Source organism: Seriola lalandi, unplaced genomic scaffold (assembly GCF_002814215.2).
Source record: "Seriola lalandi dorsalis isolate HSWRI2012SDOR001 ecotype SW California unplaced genomic scaffold, Sedor1 jcf7180002054326, whole genome shotgun sequence".
In the NCBI taxonomy this organism is placed as follows: domain Eukaryota; kingdom Metazoa; phylum Chordata; class Actinopteri; order Carangiformes; family Carangidae; genus Seriola; species Seriola lalandi.
The window spans coordinates 612,107-635,021 of NW_019524879.1; the positions used below are offsets into that span (position 1 = coordinate 612,107).

The 22,915-nt window shown below is 41.1% G+C and overlaps 1 protein-coding gene across 3 annotated transcripts in view; it reads right to left on the minus strand.

Moving 5' to 3' along the window:
- utrn (utrophin) overlaps positions 1–22,915 on the minus strand; it is a 170,390-nt gene that overhangs the window by 40,897 nt on the left and 106,578 nt on the right. For all 3 annotated transcript variants that reach the window (XM_023407066.2, XM_087174192.1, XM_087174191.1), the window contains 7 exons: positions 17,426–17,555; positions 14,318–14,586; positions 13,160–13,306; positions 10,087–10,165; positions 8,702–8,762; positions 2,047–2,108; positions 335–409 (listed from right to left, as the gene is read on the minus strand). In XM_023407066.2, the coding sequence (XP_023262834.1) occupies positions 335–409; positions 2,047–2,108; positions 8,702–8,762; positions 10,087–10,165; positions 13,160–13,306; positions 14,318–14,586; positions 17,426–17,555 (823 nt within the window). The remainder of the gene's footprint in view (positions 1–334; positions 410–2,046; positions 2,109–8,701; positions 8,763–10,086; positions 10,166–13,159; positions 13,307–14,317; positions 14,587–17,425; positions 17,556–22,915) is intronic.

Genomic DNA, 22,915 nt, shown 5'->3' on the forward strand with positions numbered 1-22,915 from the left:
CAAAAGCTTTCATTATAAACAAGAAAACAGCAGCTCTCGTGTTTTGTCAAAAATGTTAAAAATTTAAAAAAAGAACAGGCTAAAAAAATCCCACCTGTGCACGCCAAATGAGGCTTTGCTCAACAGGCGTGATACAAGCACCAGCTGCACATACACATACAAACACTGACTCAGTGTGTGCAATTTTAAAGCCAAAATAGCCTGTGTTGTTCTGGCATAGCATCTGGCAAAGCTTCAAATCATTACTGCATCCCCTCGTTGCACCCAGACTTCAAAAGAAGTGGACCACAACTGTAGGTATTAAGGTGTGTGTGTGTGTGTGTGTCTTACTTACAACACAGTGCTTTCTGTAGTCTGCGGATCTTCATGGCTGTTCGGTATGCTGAGAATCTCACATTGTTCAAGTCCGCTACAGGCAGGGATGGAGACGGAGAGATGAAAGGTAGACGGACAAAAAGAAAACGGAGGCAGAAAATCAGAAAACAAAGTGCAACAAAAATCTGCCTACTGGGCAACACAAGCAGGACTCCTGTCAACAATGAAAGCTGGCTTTCTGTTAGTTATTGTCTATGGGATGACCGGGGGGGGGGGGCAATGTGGACTGTGTAATTAGGTTAGTGAGTTCTGTCTCAGTGGGGGCCGGTGCTATTTGTTGAGCTGCTGGCCTACAGCAAACGCTCCCAAAGTTTCACAGCTTATTACTTATCCGGTTGCTCATTAAGGAACAGACATACCGGCCACCCCACAGGGACACTGACTTGCATATGGATATTAGCCGGGTGAGGGAGAGAGGGAAAAGATCAGGGTGCAGTTTTTATCAAGTTAAATGTGAAGTGTAAACTAACAAGACAAGTGAGAAATAGATGTGCAGGATGTAGTTGATCCCTCAACAAAACTCAGCCATCAAAAGACCAGAAGCTCATTTCACCAAATTACAACATCCAAGTTGCAATTTGCAACATGAGATAATTTCCTCTCAAGTTAATTTTGTGTGCGACAATCATTCGTGAAATGTGACACAGCCACCATTTATGATCTGCGTGTAAGTGGTGCTCCCAGATTGCTTTTGTGAAATGTGCCCCTAGCCCTTTAAAAGACCAGTTAACTGCCATAAAACAGGATTTAGTCATCTGGCCATGTAGATAGATTTGAGTTACTTGAGCCCACGTTCTGAAATATGTGGTGCTCAGGGCATTGACACATTATTTAAAACTTAAATTACTGCCTTGCGGTTGTATGACTCTGCCAAACCAGCCAAGTTGCAGGAAAATATGGTCACAATCATGAATTTGTGAGTTGTGGCCAAAAACATGTTTGTGATGTCACAGTAATAAGAATAGAAGTAATGGAGTTCTCTCTGCGCGTTCCTGATATATTGAATTCACAAGAACATGAGATCACCGTTACCTTGAACTTTGACCTTTGACCACCAAAATCTACTTAGTTTTTCCTTGAATCCAAGTGGACCTTTGTGCCAATTTTAAAGAAAATCCCTCAAGGGTTGGATATCACATTCACAAGGCCATAACCGTGTTTTGTGAGGTCAGAGTGACCTTGACCTTTGACCTTTGACTGCCAAAATCTAAACAGCTCATCCTTGAATCAAAGTGAATGTTTGTGTCCAATCTCAATAATTTCAGTCAAGGCGTCAAGATATTGCGTCCACCGGCAAACATCTCTTTTTAGAATCAGCGGGACCATTACTCTGGACAATGTATAGCACTTACTATGAAAAGTTTATATTGAAACTTTTAACTGCAGAAATGCTAAAAAACTGTTGACATTGACAGCGGACATGGACCAAACTGGTTCTGTTGATTCTTTGAACTGATATTTTTTTTAATGTGACCTGGAGCAGCAGCAAATGAAATTCTCCTTCATTGTACTGGAGTGGTGACATAAATCTATCACAGTTACAGTATCCCAAAACCTGGGCAGATAAAACCAAAACAAAACATTTGTGCGAACCAACCTTTCTATTTTTAAAATATAATCTTCGACGGTCAGAACTCAAAGACAACAGTAGTCATTGTGAGTGTTTCCTACCGAGTGACTGGTAAAGCTCTGTCATCTTTGGATGGTCCCAGCAGGTTGTCTGTGTCTGGTGACTGAAAACCACAACAAGAGAGAACCATCAGAGTAAAGAAATACAAAAAACACATAAGCTGACACACAAACAGGAACAGGAAGCACTGACGTCAACAAACACACACACACACACACACACATACATACACACACACACACACACACACACACACACACACACACACACACACACAGAGAAACTGACAAACACTTTCAAGGATTATCACCGAAGAAAGAAAAAAAAAAAAAAAAACACACAGTGATAAGCAAACATACTTTGAAAGCTAAGATACACAAAAACACACACTCAAAATGACACTGGTAGACACAAATGTGTGAATGAATACGCAAGCTAACAACACTATTATCATCACCATCATTTGCCGTGTGCAAACATTATCGATAGCTTTATTACTAACTCTTTATATACCGCACCCGAACTGGGGACAGAGGCTATAGATTCCTCCACAAATCATAAATCACTAAGTCCCCTGAATGAAACAGCAAGAAAAGACACACTCAAATCGCCACATACTGTGAATCCCTCTCATCACCATGGCATCTGTCTTTTCAAAAACCATGGGAGATAAATATAAGGGGACCGAATCTCAACTCCCTGCTTACATTTCTACTTCAGAGAGAATACAAACACATACACACACATACAAAACAATAAGAACAAACCAAATATACAGAAAAACCAACACTACAAAAATAAATAAAATACTACCTGTGCTAAAACCGATCAAACATAGTTGCCTTCACACATAGGAAAGCAAAGAATCTGGCTTTTCTCAGGCTGCAGCTGCCAATCAGTGCATCTATCTGAGCTCAGCTGGCCGTGATGTGGCTCCTCTGTGTATATTTCAAGAAGGTGCCTGGCTGTCAGAAGCTCTACTCAGATCTGTGTGGAATGTTTGAGAAGATTTCTGGAAGGTGGTTTTTGTTTTTTGTTTTTTTGGAAGGTGGTGGCTCCCCTGTGGTCTCTACGATGGTTCGCTCTCTGCTGACAGGCGGCAGGAAGTGAAGTTGAGTGCTGACAGTGAACTGAGGTGGCAAAGAGGACCACAGTAGCCCTCCTCCTCATCTGCAGATGTTCATCACTATTCAATGGCCTGATGACTTCTGCAACCGCACAGGCATCGCTAATGCCTTGACATCCCTGCACTGAGGACAGACTTGTGTTTTATTCAAACGGACTACAAAGGGCTTGGATGAATGTACAAAAGCCAGGGGATTTGCTGATATTTGCTGCACACAAACACATAACTACAGGCATACTGGCTACCCAGGCCACAATTGGCCGCCAGCTATCGCCATAAAACATTTTTGTCATTCATGTGTGGAAGGGTACATCACAGACAAGACAGAGCTAGTACAATGATGTGATACACAATCACAACTTAAATCTGTATCATATCTATGTACAAACACCACAAGGCAGGGAGCATTTACATCAAATAGATTAGATAGCTTGTGCTTATATCCACAGCTCATGAATGCCATAATGAGGACAACTGAATTGTCAGGTTCCACCTCCCTCAGTGCTTTCCCCTCATCGTATTCCCCTTTGTAATGCCTGAGCAATTTTTTTTTTGTCCTGCAAGAGGGGAAAACAAGGAAACTGATGACACGTTGACTATAAAGCTGTTTAAAACAGTTTAGATAACGCTGTGGGAAACATCCATAGGGGAGAGGCATCAAAAGTGTTAAAGAGCAGAGGACATTACAGAAATTCCTCACATACAGTGTGAGGAATTTCAAACCTAAGGTTGCTTTCATATCTTTAATTTGGTTTGTGTTCAAGAGTGGTAAGCTTGAACTCATATGGACAGTTGGGTCCAAAAGTCTGAGAATACTTTCCCAGTCAAGCAACCTCACACCAAAAACAAACTGCACCAGAGTTTGCTTGAAAGTGGACCGAGTTTACACAGTTTTCACGTTTAATGGACTAACCAATTAATTGAAAAACGAATCAGTGCTGAATGTTGGGATAAACATGATTCAGCTTGGTTGTTCAGTTCACTTCTGTATCAATACTATCCATAGTGTATACATAATGATCACAATGATCCCTCACTTCTACTTTTCTTGGTCAGGTATCTTCCAAGTACAAAAGAAATTTAAACTTTAAATTGAAAACAAATGAAAATGAAAACATACAAATTAAAATAGCCCTTTTCAGGTTGTCCTGATTTTTCAGGAGGGGGCTAACTGTGAGCAAGAGCGTCTGGGGATGCAGCCGCTTGGGTCTTATGCAATGCGTGTGACATTTTCCTTCATAAACATAATTTAATGACATCCACAGTGAGAATAAACGAATGAAATGGGGTCACAGAAGGGGATACTGCACCAGGCAGAGGGGGATGAAATTAATGTAGTCACTGGGATACTATGAGTGGGAAAATACCCTTTTGCAAGACGTTTTCATGAGATTTCTGTCTAAACGAGCAACCAAAGCAGGCAGCTGAAGCGACCCAACAGAAGAGGGGCAGTCTGACCCTCTTACACTAACAGATCACCACGATAACAATTAGGCTTATCAAAAATAATTGGTATTTCCTTTGACGTTTTCTGTGTCGAACTGCCATTCCCAGCTGTTACATTCCAACGGAAGGTTAAAGTGGTTTTGCTAATTACTCACTTCTTCTGTGCTGCACCATAATTAATGCACCACATTTTCCCATTACTTGTAACTACGCCTGTTTCCCTGTTGCTCCAACAAAAGGACAAAATATTAAATGTTACCTTTGCACAGCAAAAGCCCAGAAATGTAAATGAAAAAAATCCCTCTGGAATACATCCACCCCATCCTGCCCCATGGGGCAAGGGGTGAATCTATCCCATCAAACAGTTGGCTGCAAACCAGCCAACGCATCTGCGCAACACTTTTCTTTGCTGCTGGGAGTTTGTCACTGTCAAACATTCAGAGGCCGCCATGAATAATCATGAGTGTGCAGATGAATGATTACTAGCGTATCTGGGTATCCAAAGAGACAGAATTAGTTAAATATCTGAAAAAGCAAGAAGGAGATTTAAGGGGCTTTTTTTTTTTTCTCAGTGACAGCAACCTGCCAGACTTCTCACAGTGTCTCTGACAGGTGATAAGTGCCTGCATTCACCACCTGACTTGTGTCTTTTTCTGGCTTTCACGTCTCCTCGTCTGCCTTTTTTTTTTTTGCCCTTTAAAAACGAGCCCCCTCCCTCCCTTCAGTATTCTGCTTTTGAAATACAGTTCAAACTTGGGACTCGTTTTAAAACTTCTTAATCTAGACATTTTGAAGAAGGGTTGCACATTGTCCAACCATGTAAAACCATCCACACATAAGATATCCCAGCACCAAATGTTTCCTGACAAAAACACAAAGAGACAGTACAATCTAGAAAAACCTTGGAATGTAGAGGAGACTTTCTCCAATCTTTGCAGAGATGAAGTCCTGCTTTATTTCCTCTCAGACAGGCCTCAAGACCCGCTAAAGTGCCAGAATGGGTGAAATGGGACAGCATGTGAGGTTTGCCAGCATGAGGCTGCTGGCATAGAACTCGTGTGAAGCCATTTGATTTTTCCCCCAGTATGTCGCTTGAACTCCTCACTACAGGGGGTGGACAAGGCGCAGTTTTAATCAGGGGCCCTTTGTCAGCCCAAAGAAAAGAGGCAGAGTATGAGAGGAGAGGGAAGAGAAGAAGAGGAAAGGTTTGGGGAAATTAATGCGCCAAAGATTGATGCGGGTGTCCCAAGGATGTCACGGCACTGAATGCGACCTATGATTAGTCCTGGAGATGGATTTAGAATTCAGTTTTCAAGCTGCAAATTAAGTGGGTCTGCATGCATGTGTATTTGTGTGTGGAGAAGGATTGGAAAAGGGCAGTGTGCAGCATAAAAAAATCATCATTTTAAAATGAAGCAAATGCCACACACTGTGGTTAAAGTTAATGGAGGAGTGATTCTTTTCCTCCTGTTTCTGAGCGGCAACATAGGGTTGATGTGCAAGCCACCGTGGAGAGAAAAAACCTGGTCCAACCATCCCAGAGGCATCGACAGAACATATGGCGCATGCTCACAACGAGTCTGTCTGTGTGTGCATTTGGTTTGGAAGTTTCAGCTTGGATCAAGTTGGAGTTCATATGCATCTTTGGGTGTGTGTCAGCGTTTCCTTGCCAGTGTGAGGGTGTGCATCTCTATTTGTGTGTCTAAATGCATTTGTGTGTATTGTTTTGTGCGAATGCCCTCGTGCGCAGATGCTTTGTTTGAGTGGGTGGATGCAGGTTCATTGGATGGGCATATCTGTGATCACAGGCTGTTGCTGACTTTAAAGTTATAAGCCTGTCCTCGCAGTCGTTGCTTCTCTCTGGCTTTCATCTCTGATCCCCCTGTAGTGCCAGGCCTTAGGCCCAAACATATCACAGGTATCCTTCCCCCTCTCTCTTTGTCTCAGTCCTATTTTTCTTAATTTCCGTCTGTCTGAAAACACTTAACCTTGAATTAACTACTTTTAATTGCTTTTTTTGAGATAAAAATGTTTTACTAGCTTTCAAGAAGTCCTTCAATGCGCTGCCTCTGAGCAAGAGTCTTCAAAAACAGTCCCAACATATTTAACTTTATCGCTATGTCAAAAATATTTCATGTCTCTACAATTCGAAATTTTATCCCACACCATCCTACCATGCTAAGCAAAAGTATAACTGCTTTGGAAAATGGTTGCAGCACACTTTTTGGAGACATGGAGACCTGACTTGTAAATCTTTATAGGAAGAAAATGCAGGAAATATGGTCAACAAACTCCCCTTCCTGAGTTACAGTTTTCTGAGGTGACAATGAACATTCAGGAAGCTAAATGCGTTTTCTGTGGCCACTATGACCTTAGATTTTTGACCACCAAATTCTAATTATTTCATCCTTGAGTCCAAGTGAATGTTTGTTCCAAATTTGAAGAAATTCCCTTAAAGCATCACTGAGATATTGCATCCACAAGAACGGGACGTATGGACGCACAGATGGACGGACAACCTGAAAATGTCATGCCTGTGGTCCTGGCTGTTTTGCCAGGATGGAGGCATAATGACCATTTGAAAACTCAACTGAGACAGTGATATTTCAACTCAGGGCAAAGAGCAATTTAAGGGGGACTGCCCTAAAAATTACACCCATTTTATCAGCATAAATCACACAGTTATGCAGTGTCACACAGTGTCCCAACAGAAAGGAGAGAGAGAAACAAAGACAGGAGGACTGATTAATGATAGCTGAAACTGCTATCCAAAGATTTTTCTAACCACCAGCCAAAAATGAGGGTGAATTCAGGTTTGGTTCGTCAGCATTTCACTGACACACTGTTACATTATTTCTGGATAACGAGGTCCTTCAAACTTTCAAAACTGACATATCCCGAAGAGCAGAGAAGCTGCCCTGCTCGCTACCTACACAGATACTCTCTTTGCCTGTTTAAATAAAAATTGCTGTTTGGCCTGATTTGGGACAAATTAAAATGGGAAACAACATGTCAGGCTAAAGTTTTATCGTGAGTATTAGAGCAATGTGGAAAGCTGTCCTGGGATTCAGCCAGGTGTTATTTATTCAAAAGGAGGTGCTAATGTTGGACTGAATGAGAAATTTGCAGGTGAAACAGTTTGAATTTTAATACGTGCAGAGGAGCAAATTGGCAGAAAGAAATTCCTGAGTGGGAGTAAAATGAATTATGTATGTGCAAGGAATATACATGAAACAACAGCCACCATTTGACCATTTGTGGGTGATGTATGTGAGAGGTCACTAGAGGTCAGAGCTCTGATGTGAACAGGTTAAAAAGACTTAGAGAGTATTAGACTGCCCACAGAAAAATGTTTGAGATAATGGGCTCTTTCAGAGTCGACTATGAATATATCTGAAATGCAAAATAAAAAAACATAAATTCAGTTCCACCACCGTACTGCCTGCTTTTGAATCTACTGTGCATTGAGGAGAAAATCTACAAACTCAACAAAGTTTCCTTCCAAAGACTCATAAAAGATCATATATCTGACTATAGAGTATATTTTGGCTTGGTTTGATTGCTTTAACCTGAATGACCTACATGTAATGGCCCATAAATTACTCATAAGACATATTCAGGAAGTCTTTTTTTGCAGATATTCTTACAAACTCGCACAGTCTGCAGGTCTACAGTAGCAAGAATCACAAGTCTGGGACAGTCATTATCGACCTGAGGATCAACACCCTCAGAAGAGGTCATATAATGAATATGAGAGGTCAAAAGATAATCACTTAGGTAAGAGAACCAAAAAAATGCTCTGCTATACAAAATTCATTTTTCTCCAGCCTTTGCCTTCTTTAAGTATTACATGATTTGACCTCTACAGACCTCTAAAATGTAGTCAGATGAATTAGTAGTGTGTTAAAGAGTCACACAACAAAACAAACTGCAGGCCATTCATATAGGAGATGGAGATAAATACCAAAAACAGCATTTTTACAAACAGTATCCAGACTGTTCTACATTGAATGCCTAACCAGTGTATAGTAATCATTGAAAAACACTCACACACATGCACACACAAATGCAAACAATTTCCACAGGCACAAAGGGGGCTATTGAAGCAATTTCTGGCCACTTACTTGATGTAATATGGAACCTTATTCTGAGATACTGCACGTTGCCAGGGGAGCTGAACTGAAGCTGCAAATGGAGAGGGAGAGAGATAGAGACAGAGAGAGCGAAGGAAGAGTCAAGCCGTCAAAATCAAAACACCATCTAAATAAACAATTTTACCATGCAGTATAGTAATCCATTTAGTGTTTGGAGCTTGACGTGAAATAATTCTCACATCCAACACATCTGCAGAATAACACAGTCTAGCTATATAAGGAAGTCTCTCACTGTCCATTAAAATTGTACAGGGGGAAAAAATGTAAATGGTTATTGTTCTCTTGGAAGAAAGAGGGGGGAGGGAGACAGTCGGGAATGAAAGGAAAAAGAAATAAGCAAAAAAACAGTTGAGAAGTGGTGCCATGTGACCAGGTTTCTGTTCATCTTTGTGGGTATGAAAGAAGACAATAAACACTGACAGACCAGGGAAATCTTAAAAATGACAAGCTGATACAGTGTTAAGAACAGCCAAATATAAGACAAGGAGCTCTCAAGAGCAATATGGAGCACAAATGTTGTTTGATTTATCGCCCTCCCACTTTCCCTCCTCCTTGACACAGCTCTATGCTCAGATAGAGAGATGAAAAGACAGTAAGAGAAAGAGATTAAGCGAGATTGGAAGATATACGAGATGGATAGGGCGAGATAAGACTGCAGTACTTTATTGATCCCTGAGGGAATATTAAACTACTAGTGTAATGAGAGCGAATATGTGATGGAGTAGATAGTGTCATAGTGCCAGGAAGATGAAAGAAGAGCCAGAGTGGTGTTTTGTCTGGTGCAGTGGCTAAGCTCTCAGCAGGGCTTAGTTAGTAAATTCACGTCTACTGGTGACACGGCGCGGCTTACCACCTGACTTGAATCACAAACTGTCCATTTGTGTACGTGTCTGACAGCCAGCAAATAAAATCAGGCGGAGCAGAGAGAACGCTAATGTCTGTATGATTATAGAAAATGACGACAGAGAAAGAGAGAGAGAGACACACACAGGGAGCGAGAGACTGGCTGCTTTGTTTAATGTTCACACTCCTGCATTTGTCTCTTCTCTCTAGCTTTGTCTCTCTGTTCCTCTCTCTTTGCTAATGACCACTCTAAAGAGGAAGAAAGAGGAGGGAGTCAGTGGAGAGCTGTAATTAAGCTTGCATTATTCAACAGCAGAGGGCTTCGTCTGCAAACTGAGAGTAAGCGCGTGCACCCACATATCCACTGAGCATGCATGACAGTTAAAGCGAAATGCTGAGGATGAGAAGATGGGAGATGAAAAAATTAAGGGATGGGAAACAGTGTAACTGAGTGGAAACAAACCCCAAAATTTCCTATTTCCCTCAAGAGAGGTAATTGGCTCTGTACTCACTGGAGAGGAAATGCTGGGAGGAGGGGCCGAAGTCTCTGTGGGCTTCCTGAAGCAGCTTCAGTCTGTCCTCAACCGCCACCTGCACGATGACCAGACAGACAGGAGAGAAGACAGTCAGCTGTGGACATGAGAGTTGCAGTGAGAGCGACAGAACTTTATACTTTTCTTACAAAAGTATAAATACAGAGTGTGTCATATCTGCAATTTACAGTGAATATACAGTCTATGCTGTTATTTACCATTGTATACCAGTTCACTAATATCTCATGGTTACTATTGTCATATCGTCCACCTCCAACATAGGTGTGTCATCAACCCAAGTTACGAGGTGGTCAGTTATTAAAGCAAAACAAAAAGTGGAATTAACGCCTCCACCAGTGAAACTGCAGGAAATATGGTCATACTCTCCATTTCTATTCCTGACTTACAGTGTTGAATAATGGGCAGTGTTTTTGCAGAATATTAAAATGTCAAAGTGAAGCTGACCTTTAACCTTTTGGATATAAAATATCATCAATAAATTGTGTCATAATTAGCATATGAATTCTTGAGTTACAGCCAAGAATTGTTTTGTGAGGACACAATGACCTTCGACCACCAAATTCTAATCAGTTCATCGTTGAATCCAAGTGGATATTTGTGCCAAATTTAAAGAAATTCCCTCACGGCGTTACTGAAATATTGTGTTCACCAGAATGGAACGGACAACCCGAGAAACATAATGCCACTGGCCACAGCTGTCACCGACGTGGAGGCATAAAAATATGATGATATATGATGCTTTGATGTCTACACTGAAATGCAAGTGAAAGTCTGACATTAAGAATGCAGGGAATAAATTGTATTGTTACTTTCATCTTCCATTACTGGTGACAAGATGAGAAGCCAAATCGGGCAGAGCATTAAGTGCAGCTGTATCCAGGCACCCAGAAATATGACTTTACTCATCTTCAACTGTTGAGGTAACTGAAGCGGTACAGAGCCAAGAGAGCGAGAATTAAAAAAAAAAAAAACGATGGCAATGACACACAGCCCTTAAAGCTGAATAATGTTGGAATTGTGTGAATGTAAGCATAGCATTAAAGGAATATGATCAAAACCAGGACAAGACTCAAAACTATGTCTTTTTCCTTTAATACTCCATATTTAGTTTTATTATTACAAAATTAATGTGCCCTAAAATATGCTAGTTCAACTGCAGTGAATTCAGTGAAAGGTGAAACGTCATACAGCTTTACAGAGTTATCAATCGCACACACATTTACTCCTGTGCTCCTGTGAAAGCTGCATATTGACCTCTCAGGCAGTGCACCTGTGCCCTATGTGGCTGTTGGATTGCTTTGCATCATCTGTCTGAGTAGCAGGACAGTACTGGCAGTCTGTAATACTAAGACACACACCTAAGGTATTATGGCAGCCATATCACATCTGTCCACACAGGAAACCTGAAAATAGGTACAGAAAAGAAGATAGCTCGGCCTCTTTCTGGCCACTAATGGCTGTAATGGTCACTATCCCACCGAGAGGAAGATGGGAGCTGTCAGCATATGAAAACCAAATCATCAAACTACACAGTCAGAGCTGCTTTATTAGTGAAGGTGTTCCTGGCTTTCCTGCAGACTGAGATAAGTAAAAAGAGCGGAATATATTGAGACGAAGTGTCCAGTCCACTGAAACCCTGCGTTACTCTGACTCAGTATTTGAGTTATGGTCATTCTCCGGGCAGAAAGACTATTAGTGGGTGTCTGTACACTACATGGGAAATATCACAAGGCTACAAATTAGCCCAGCTACCCGGTTTCACGCTGCGGCAGTGTCACACTTAAAAAAGGATGACTTTAGGTTTCTTTCCAAGATTTCATTTTTTTCTCAACACATAACTTCCTCTCCTCTTTTTTTTCTGCCCACAAGCCTTTTTTCTGCCCACACTCGCTGCTCATTTATCTACAGCAACATACAAGGAACCTTCAAATGAAGTCCATTAAAACCCGAGTTTCTATGTCGGTGTCCTTAAAATCGCAGTCTCTTTGTGGCTGCTTGGTGTCCTTTAACTTGATGCCACGACAGCTGGTCAGCATGGCCTGTATTCAGCTCTCCTACCTGACAACAATGAACATCAGAGGCGTCACTAGCCAGCCTCATCAAGGATCTCACCGGCTCCAAGAGTCAGTAATGAGGGAGAAAAATACTTTCACATCACATTTTTCTGCACCAGTCTATAGATCTGATCTGATTTCACACTTGATTTCTTGAGTCTGTTTCTGACCAGAGGGAAGACCACTGATATGTAAATAGCCTAAACATTAAGTTTAACCCAAGCCAAGTGTAAAAAATTGAGTAAATTGGACAATTGGCCTTTTTTGATGACAGGAATGTGTCTGAAAGAATTCCCCTCACTTGCTGATTTAAATTTGCACTTCGCTACGCTCCTGTGCTTCTGCACATTTAACAGAGAGGATTACACAACCAACCAACCAACATCCCGTCTCTTCTGTTTCCTTCTGATGACTTGTAAAAAAAATACTTTTCTACAACTTTCCCTCTAGGGCTGAGACATGCTCCAATCTGAGAAACACTCAGCGAGTCCCAGAGCAGAATCAGACCAAGACAAGTTAGGAGAGAGCCAAGAATGTGACTCGTGTGTTGTGAGAATAGTGTCCATTGATGTGTAGTGACAAAGTGTCGCATTGAGCACAGAGCTGTGTTCAAATAAAACAGGTACACAGGCAGAGGGACAACTCTCAGTCCCCAGCGTGTTTGGCTGACACAAAGTAAAATCAGCAGGCACATGGTGAGAGAATCGGAAGGCGAACAGAGGCAAAGACACACAGAAGAGATAATAACACACATTCAGACAGACAGAGAATGAGGAGAAAGGAAGAAAGAGGATATACTGAAGACAGCATTAATTTAGACAAGTGTGGACAAAATACCAAAGGAGGAAAAGAAAGCAACAGTGTGTGCGTGTACGTGTGTACGTGTGTGTGTGTGTGTGTGTGTGTGTGTGTGTGTGTGTGTGTAAAAACAATGTCTGCTTCCACATCTGCAGATGATTCAGGGGGATTTAAACTACCTGTAGCAGTTTCCATCTCATGTTGAGCTGGTCCAGTTGTCTGGAGGCGGTGGAGGACAGCTGGATGTCCAGTGGTGTCAGCTCTGCAGAAAGCTCATTGACCAGTCTTACATCCTGACGTAATGGGGCGACCTCCTCTCTGAAGGCCTGGACAGAAAGTTTCATGTTGTTGCAGGGTGAAAGTTGATATTGTACAGTAATTCTATTACAGCTATAAAGCTAGTCTAATTTCTTTCTTTCTTTATTTTAACAGCTGCTTATCTTTTTCTTGTTTTCTGCCTTGAGCTCAGAATCTCTAAGTGGAGTTTTGTTGTACTATAATTTCCATTTACAGTCTCCACTGTGGCTGTCAATATATATATAGTTTGTTATGTATACATATTGAGATATGTAATTGGACAGGCTGTCTATACCACAGGGAGTCAACCATTAAGATCTGAAGCGGTGTAACTCAGCCAAATTAATGCAGCCTTTCCTTGTGCAACCTGTGAACCACGATTGGATTATTTTTGGTGCCATTATTTCTCCTCTGTCCTCCATTTCTCCCTTGTCACTCCTTCATTCATTGTGAAGTCATCCAGCTCATGATTATTCGAGATAAGTTGAATCGAGGGCTGCTGGACCTGGTTGTAGATCTAAAACCTGTAAGTCCGGCTCAACTTTTCTTGGATATTCATTGTTTGCTGTGTATTAGGAAATGCTGTCATTTTTCTGCTTAACTAAATGTGTTGCCTGTTTCTAGTCCAGGTGAAAAGACCTCCTAAAATTTGATGAGTAACATTTACAAAAAAACAAGACAGAATTCTCAAACTCAGTACATCATTAAATCTCACCGTCTTTTGGTCTGGAAAGAAAGGAGTGGAATGGAAATTGTGTGAGAGTCTCCCTCACACATTTATTTCATGGAAGCGCAGTTTCACTTCGACTTGATCAAAATGCAGTTAAATCAGTAATTTAAGTGTTACACGCCAACAATTCACAGTGAATGGCTGTACTTGAGATTTTGTAAGTGAAAGAAAATAAGATATTTGTTAAAGACGACTGAAGTACACTGACATACAGAGGAATGGATCGTCTGACTGTCTTGATTTGATATCTTGATGATTCCAGTATATTAGGGATAGTGCACGCATCAACACCGCTGTCTTTCTGACTCACCATCGTCTTGTCGATGTGGTCCTGCAGTGAGTCGATCAGCAGATCCCCCACAGGTTGCCAGGTAGCTTTGGCCTCCTCTGCCCGAGTCAGCCGCAGGTCGAGCTGGTCCATGGAGCTCTGCAGCTCCTGGAGTCGCTCTAAGGCTCGCTCCACCTGAGTGTGCCAGCCTCCCACGTGGCCTTTCAGCCGCTCCCACCGCTCCCTCACCTCGCCTGTCTGCTTGCGGATGGCCCGGGCCAACTCTCGGGCCTTCTCCTCCGGGGTGAGGTCTGGAGGAAGAGAAATCACATCTTCCTTAAAATCATACAGAACATGATTAAAAAGGATCTAACCTGTGTTTCATAATTTTGTCATTTATGACTTTCGTACATCATGTGCAAACATATTTTGTCAATGTTGTTATGTAACATTTAGGTTATGGTACTGAATACATCTTTCTTGGGTATTTTCATTGTTCCTGTACATTACTTTGAATTATTTGCATGTTCTATGTCTATGTCACTGGTAAAACTCAAGATGAAGACGGAGAAAAGAAGAGCAAAGGGAAAAAAGAAAAAAAGGATGTCAATTACAGTAAGGTTGGTGAGAAGGCAGCCGAGGCATGATGAAAGTGGCCAAAAGAAAGAAAACAGGGTAAGGGAGAGGATGTGGGGAATGATGATGGCATGAAAGGTGAGAGGACAGGATAATTGTGACTTATTGGAGGATGCAGACAAAAAGGAGAGAAAGGAGTCGGCAGATGAGAAAACTGCTCTCCAACCACCCATTTTAACTACAAAACAGATGAGCAGCTTTTATGAGTTTTAAAGTCTCATCACCAGGGTAATGACTGAATTACCACTCTTCACTTTTTGCACATCTGCAAGTCTTTTTTTTTTTTCCCACTTTCTCCATCCCTCCCCCCTTTACACACACAAGGCAAACATCTGTGAGACGTACAGCAGTTAGCACCTCCCGTAGACACGCGGTGTTTGTCTTTTGTAATGGAGAATGCCGGGTGCAAACAAAGCAATGAAAGTCAATTTAGTGGCACTGACAAAACAAAATACTAACAGAGTATAGGAATGTATGACAATTAAAATTGTTAAGACTTTACCACAGCGTCTCTCTGAGAAATCCCGTCTCCTCTGATTACACAAGCGCAGCCTCTGATCTTAAATCAGCTTTTTATCTATTTATATAATGAGACGACGCTTTGATATCCGTATCAAAGATCACAGACAACAAGCCTATCGGTCTGCGCTCTGAAGTCTCGCCACACCTCTACACAGCCCCTTGGGTTGGTTTAATTATTTACACAGTAGGGTTTTAGTTTGAAGGGAAATGTGCTGACTTAACTAAGACTTCCCTGCCGCATCCAATAGAGACAGAGAGGAAATGCTGAATGAGGTGGCGCATATTTGATTGTTGGGCGCTTTTTATATATTGATATTAGAACCACCTGGAATTTTAGCGATTGGCACTTAACCTTGAAACTGAGCCAAATAAGTCCTCACATTTGGTATGAAGAAAACCAGACAGGTTTGCTGTGCTTTTTGGTACAGAATGTTCTGGATGAGAAAACCTTTCTGATCTAATAGTACAAACTGGGCAAAAAAGAACTGTACAGGGGCATTTTTGTGACTTAGGGGTGTAAGACAGCGAACAGGTAATCCAATGTCCCTCCAGTTTAAGTCCTGCCAAGAATTGTTGATGCGTTTCATTGCCTTCATTTCCTGTTAGCAATCGACTGCATTGTATCCATTGAAGGCAATATCTCCAAATACTGAAACCAAAAGGTTTAATGACTGATATCCCTCACATGAAACAGGAAAGAGGCCAGGGGATGTCATCTTTCTTGTGTGATTCTGGAGCACTATTTTTACCCTCCACCATTTTCTTGAAGTGTCTGAATTCTGAGTGTGCAATTTATGATCAATATATAGAGCCCTAAAAAATTCTTAACGAAACTGTAGCGATGGTGATATGTAAACCACTTATTCACATTTTATAGATGCAAACATTAGACATGCGCAAGTCCACACCTGTCAGTGATGACACAAAATGACAGCAACGCTACCAGAGGAGAGAAAGCGAGAGAGAGAGAGGGAAAGAAGGAGACAGAGAAAAAGCAGAGTGGAACAGGTGGAGGTGAAGCTTTGGTTGATATAGATGTTAATCCTGAGGTAAATGCAGCCAAACTCTCACTTAGATATCTTAACAAAACAAAGTGTTCTAAGGTATGTAGTGATTGATGTTTAAATTCAAATTCCAGTTTGATGAACACAAACCACAATTCCCCGTCCACTTTGAGTTACAGTAATCACATAATGTCTTAATTAATAATTGCCTATTTGTTTCTAATAATCAGGTTTTAGTTATAAATGAGCCTAGACTTAATGCAAGTTTATTTCCACCATTACAGCCTTACTTGTGGCTCTTCCTGTCTGCGCCGTGTTTCCCCTGCAAAATTCACAGTCGCAAACAGCAGGACCTCAGTAAATCCAGTGGAATACATAATCATCTCTGTTAACCTATCACTTCCCAATTGCAAGATCCTACCCATAAATACATATGCAATGAGGACTGAGACACACAATGCATAAAATGACATGCAAACTGTGACTCCTGTGAATGTTTGATTGACACACAGCATGTGTTGAGTGCAGAATGCGTCAACATTTGCACCTGACAAACAGGTGAAAACCTTGGTAAATCTGGTTACCAAGGTGATTTCAGACAATGGTGAAGCACAATGGATAAACTGCTTCAATACTACATACAGTAGCAACAAGCCTTTGACTTGATACTGGAGGACTTACTGTACTACTGCAAGATCAGGCCACCTGAGGCTTAATATGAGCTCTTATTTAATGGAAATTCCCATTATAAGGGAGCAGAAAAAGTGGTTAATATGGACCATAAATGGTACTGCAATAATAGTTTTAGTGACATTTCTTATTTCAAAATTGGTTTCCAGACCTCAGCAATTAAGGTAGATACATTAATTTAGATCACAGTGTGATGAAAGACAAGCTGCTCTCTAATGCAATATGATTATGATCCTCTACTTCTTTTCCAAACACTGGTATTTATATGTAGATGTTATTAAAGAGAGGGAAAACGTACCAGACTTTGGCTGCAGGTTCTTGCGTGGCTCTCCGGGACCTTCGATTGGCTGGTCAGCGAGAAACATCCTAGCCTGGTCCAAAGTACTGATCACCAAGTGCTCACGTTCTTTCAGTTCTGACCGTATCGTCTGCAGGAAGAAACACAGAGCAGTGGGTTAATACATGCAATCACAAATCATTCATTAGAAGTAAATTTGATGATCCTAATGGATCCATGTGTAAGAAGAAATTTTCTTGGACAGAGAATTTGTAAAAGGGGTAATTAATGTATTTCCTCTGCAGGTATGTGCGTGTTTGACTCTTGTCTCCTGATCTTATATTCTCCAATGAACTCCAAATGAACCTGGAGTATTTTAAAAAGGGTGTTGCAACCCCCTCCCCCTCCCCCCCCCACACACACACACACACCGTAATATCTACTAATCAACCAGTTCTGCTAAAATCTGCTCTGACTTTCATAATATTATGAAAGGCTCTTATGATTTACTCACACTCATGCATGCGCGCACGCACGCACGCGCGCACACACACACACACACACACACACACACACAACCAAAGAACGATTGCAGATGTTTATGTTCAGCTTATGGAGGAGATAAACAACACTCTCAACCACTAATTAGGTGATTGCTGCATAACAAAACACTTTCCCTGCCCGGTCTTCCCTTATTAAGAGGGAAAGCAAGAGGTGAGAGAGAGCGAGAGAGCAGCAGAGGGTCAGTGGGAGTAAGAGCTCTGAGAACAGAGCAGCGCTTGAAGGCGAGAGTGCCGGGTCAAACCGGGCATTTCCTTGGGGTCGGTGTGAAATTAGCTGAGTGATCCGCAGAATGAAGTGAGTTGCTGAGTGCTATGACCCTGCAGGAATTATCATTACAGAGGCAGCTAGCAATACCACATATCCTGCTCATCCTCTTAGAAAGCAGCTCATATTGCGATAGACAAATCACCACACACAAACATACACACACACAAACATATGCTCGTCCACATCCACACAGTGTCTTATTAAAAGTTCACAGGGCAATTTGACACATACTTTTCTTACTCTCATGTCAATTATTCAGCCTTGCCACAGCTCACAGCAGGCGATAAATCTAGATAGAAGGAGTGAGCATGCATGTAACAGTATAATTATTCTTGTTTTAATATAAGTGTGACCCCCGGGGGACTTCATTGTCTATCGGAGTGTGTGATTACTTTGTGAGGAGGCAACGCAGTTGAAGGCACCATGAGGCACGTTGATTAGATGGGACGACTCACTTTGATAAAGTCTCACACTTATCAGACTTATCAAACAGACGAATGCAGCGAAAATGAGATGCCAAAAATTCACGCACACAACATTGACTGACTGAGCAGCAGACGACAACATGCTGGGTTCAGTGGGATCGCACATACATACAGTGCCATCTGAGAGAGAGAAGGGGAGAAGCAGCTGAGGACGAGGATGGGAAGTAGGAGTCAGCTCACAATCCTTGAGATGTTCACTGATTATTTTGTTCTAGTTACTAAATGAAAAATCTCATTGCTGGGAGTAAGTTACTGTAAAAGTTGAGTTTAGACCACTACAATGACAATTTCCCACACCCTCCTACGGACAAATGTGCCCTCACCCAGAAATGGAGCTTCTTGCTGAACACAAATTAAATCACCCCTGCTAATAAATGGTTTGCTCCGTTCCAATGATTTCTTCCCCGCTCCCATGGAGGAAACATAATAGGCAGGTAGCTCAGAGAGGGGACCTTGAGAGATAGAAACTAAATGCGAGGTGATTGAGGAAGAGAAAAAGAGGTGTGTATGGGCAGCAGAGATAAGAAAAGGAAGATGGGGAACTAAGCTGTGAGGACAACGACCAGTCAGAACCAACTTCTAGGTTTTGCATATGTCTTTTGTTTTGCTCTCAAAGATATGTTGTGTGTCATAAATTACACTTTAGAGGCGATTGAATTGAGTGTGAAGAAGTTGCTTATTCACAAATATCTTTTGAACATTGCTAGTGTTTAACAAGTAAAATATTCTGAATTCATTTTTTTTTTAGGTCACAATAAAATTCTTTCCTGCAAATCACAGACAGAGGGCTCAATGTGAGCACAAAAAACATCCTGGTGGAAACATCCCTGGTTGGATAAATCAGAGACGCCTGATTAAAAAACAAATCTAAAGGGAACTTATATTTAAAACATCAAACCAGCAAGCTGTCTACTCTACAATATGCTCTTCTTAATTCCCATTGTAACAGAGCAATGTTTTAACTGTATGAAAATGATTGATGACAATGGAGCAAACTCTACTAATGAAGACCAAGAGATGTGGTTCAAAGCTCCAGAAAAAGCTTGTAAGTGGACATTTGTCAAAAAATTTATTTTAGATGACCTGTGTAATATATGTATGTATACACTGTATGCAACTATCATTTTCATTATCAATTAAGTTTTTGGATTAATTGTTTCATCTACAGGCTATACAATGCCAAAAAGCTTGTTTATTTAAATTTAAAAGCCCATGTCAACAGGACAAACTCCACCTGCTGATGAAGACTGAGTGATATGAGTGAAAGCTCAGTAGCAGCTACTAAGTGGACCTTGTGGTCAGATTTTTTAGTCAACTGCAGATTCCAAGGTCAAGAATGAACTCCGAAGCTTAATTCTGATACCGTAATAATAAAATTACCCAGCCCTAATTTAACTGTATTACTTGTCAATTACAATAAATGTTGAAATTTATCACAGTAGTGTTCCCCCAGACATCGCCCTTCAGTGTTAACTGGATTCAAAGAGACAAGCAAAGCCATGGAAGGTTGTTACAATGGCAACACAAGTAGTGCCAAGTAATTCCCTGTGTTAGCAAACAGCCACTCTGCCTGTCATCCAGCCACTGGGTATCCTTGCAGTTCAGACAGACGACAACACCAAAGATCTTTCCCTAAAACTCAAACAAGTGCTTTTAGTGAAACTTCATCGAGCTCACATTATCAGAGTGCCACACAGGGACACACTGTTCAGAGTGAGCATGAGAGGTAAATATCAAAAACTTGTATAGCTTTCAGGTTAAGAATAAAGCTTGTTTTAAGCAAGCAAATCCCAGCTGGCCTATGAGTGATAAAACATGGCTGTCTGTCGAATATAAAAAGCAGCAGGTCTTAACTTTGCTCTTCATTTTAATAGTTTTCAGCATTGGCACATCAGAACATGGTCTGGTTGTACGCTTGCTTGATTTGTGAAGGGAAAGAAAGGACTCTTGTCAGTACCAAAATACTTATGGCATCTATTTTGTATAGTGACTGTGACCTTGGCTGTGTGTGTGTGCATTTTGGTATTTGAATGATTGTGTGTGTGAGAGAGGGGGTTTGTGTGCAGGTTTGTGTTTGTATGTGGCCGTAGCGGCACAGCAAACGCTTATCACTGTGTGCCCTGTGCTGTGGCGCCGATAAGATAACATCACAACACATCTACTTTCAGAGCTCTGCCAAACATCCCTCTTCCCGCTCTCAAACCCCTGCTATCTCAGCTTCTTTGCAATATTACCACACCCCTCATCTTCTTCCAGGAACTAAATAAGCCTCCTCTGAAAGGACCACTAAATCACACCAGCTCTCTACATCAGAAAAGCACCTGACAGGGACTCAAGGATCCTTCAAAATAGGAGGTCAAATCCAAATAAATTACAAATTGTCAAGAAACTGATGACTTCTATTTTTTTCTATGGCAAAAATAAATAATAGAAACAAGTATTTTTAGGTATTTATTTTACGCATTGAACTACTGTGTTCTGAACCAAATGAACCAAATGGGACTTTTTTTAACCTCATACAGTTACACACTACATGAAGGAGCCTCAGAGTGACTCAGCCTAAGAATTTAATTGCTCCCTCGCCCTTAGCCTCCACTGTTATCTTAGAACAGCTAAAAGCTAGTGATAGATGCTGCTTGTTTGAAATCATACTCTCTGACATGCTCTACTAATCTACTGCTTCCAGTCTTGGCCATTTTTAAATAAGTAAAATACCCACAGGGCTGCAAAATGCCAACAGATGTGTCAAGATGTCAGCCTGTGAATGCTTTGCAGCTAATAAAACAGGAAGTTAAATAATAATTTATACATATGTTTCTTCAGTGACACAACAGAGTAACTTTATTATTTTCCTTAAAATATGTATAGGATATGTTTATTTTACAATGCTGTGCCGCTGCTGCTGCAGCGATTTACATTGATTTTACAGAACACTAAGAGGCATTTTCTGATGCTTCTGGCAAAACATGAATATTTTCAATAGTCCCTCACTCCCAATGCAACTGGAATTTTAAGCATGAAATCACAGGAGCTTTTTTCCTCTTTATTACTGTTCATTACAACTGACCACACTGATTTGTGATTTTATTGTTTTATATGTTGTCAACATATATGAAGTCGCGTTTTTAGAACCAGTTAGTTGAAACAGTTGCTGGATGCAACTGAAAACGAAGCTGATGAGAGCAGTGAGAGTGAAAACAATGACATGGAAGACCTTGTAGAGCTCTGTGAAACTGAGGGAAACTGCAGCCAGGTGGGTTCATCACCACCAGCGACCAATTTCATATCACCTGTAGTCTTTTGAGCCATTGTTGAAATGAAAATATCAATTACAGCACCAATAACTGACACCAATAGTGGTGTATTGTTTTGCAAGGCATGCACAACTAAAACAAGACTCTGATTAGGGACAGGGCTTCAGACTGTCAGGACACAAGTCTAACACAATCACAAAACTGCTCCCGACATGTGTAGAGGAAGCAGACAAAAAAATTTAAAGTTACTCAAAGCGAAGCAATTATGGGTTGAAAAAAAAAAAAAAGTCCTTCCTTTCCTAAGAGATAAGGTTAAGTCCAGCGCAGCACTTTAATCCATTTCATTCTCCTTTACGACCTGTCCATTCAGGTACAAATGGTGCTAATCAGTCATTCAGGCACAATGATTAAGATGGGTTTTGTGGCAGATTATTAGACCCTCCTCTCTTTAGAGAGGGTGAATGTACACTACTTCGGCATGTTTAGACTACTGAGAAAGTAAACTAAATTCAAATACAATCACGGTTTGCCTGTTTGTCTTCATATTTATTCAATGTGAAACATCTGAAGAAGCTTTTGAAAAGACAAGATTGGACAGACCTAATAACGTAGACAAAAAGCCAACAGTTGCTGAAAGATAAGAGTCATTGAAAATGCCCACAAGCATTCGCTCCCATGTTCCCACTCCTTGATCTAAAAGCTGTTAATTTAATAGAGCGGATTGATGAGTTTAATCAGATGGACTGTGACAAAGGCCCTTTAATGGATAATTGAAAGTGTGATTAATAAATGCTATAATGGACATTTTAGCAAAGAAAAACACAGGCAGAGATCAATGGACAGAGGGTGGAGCAAGAAGTCGCTCCAGTAAGGCAAGACCAATACCCCTCGCTCACTCTCACACTTTAATCTCTTTCAGTGTTTTAAAAGGTAGACAGCGT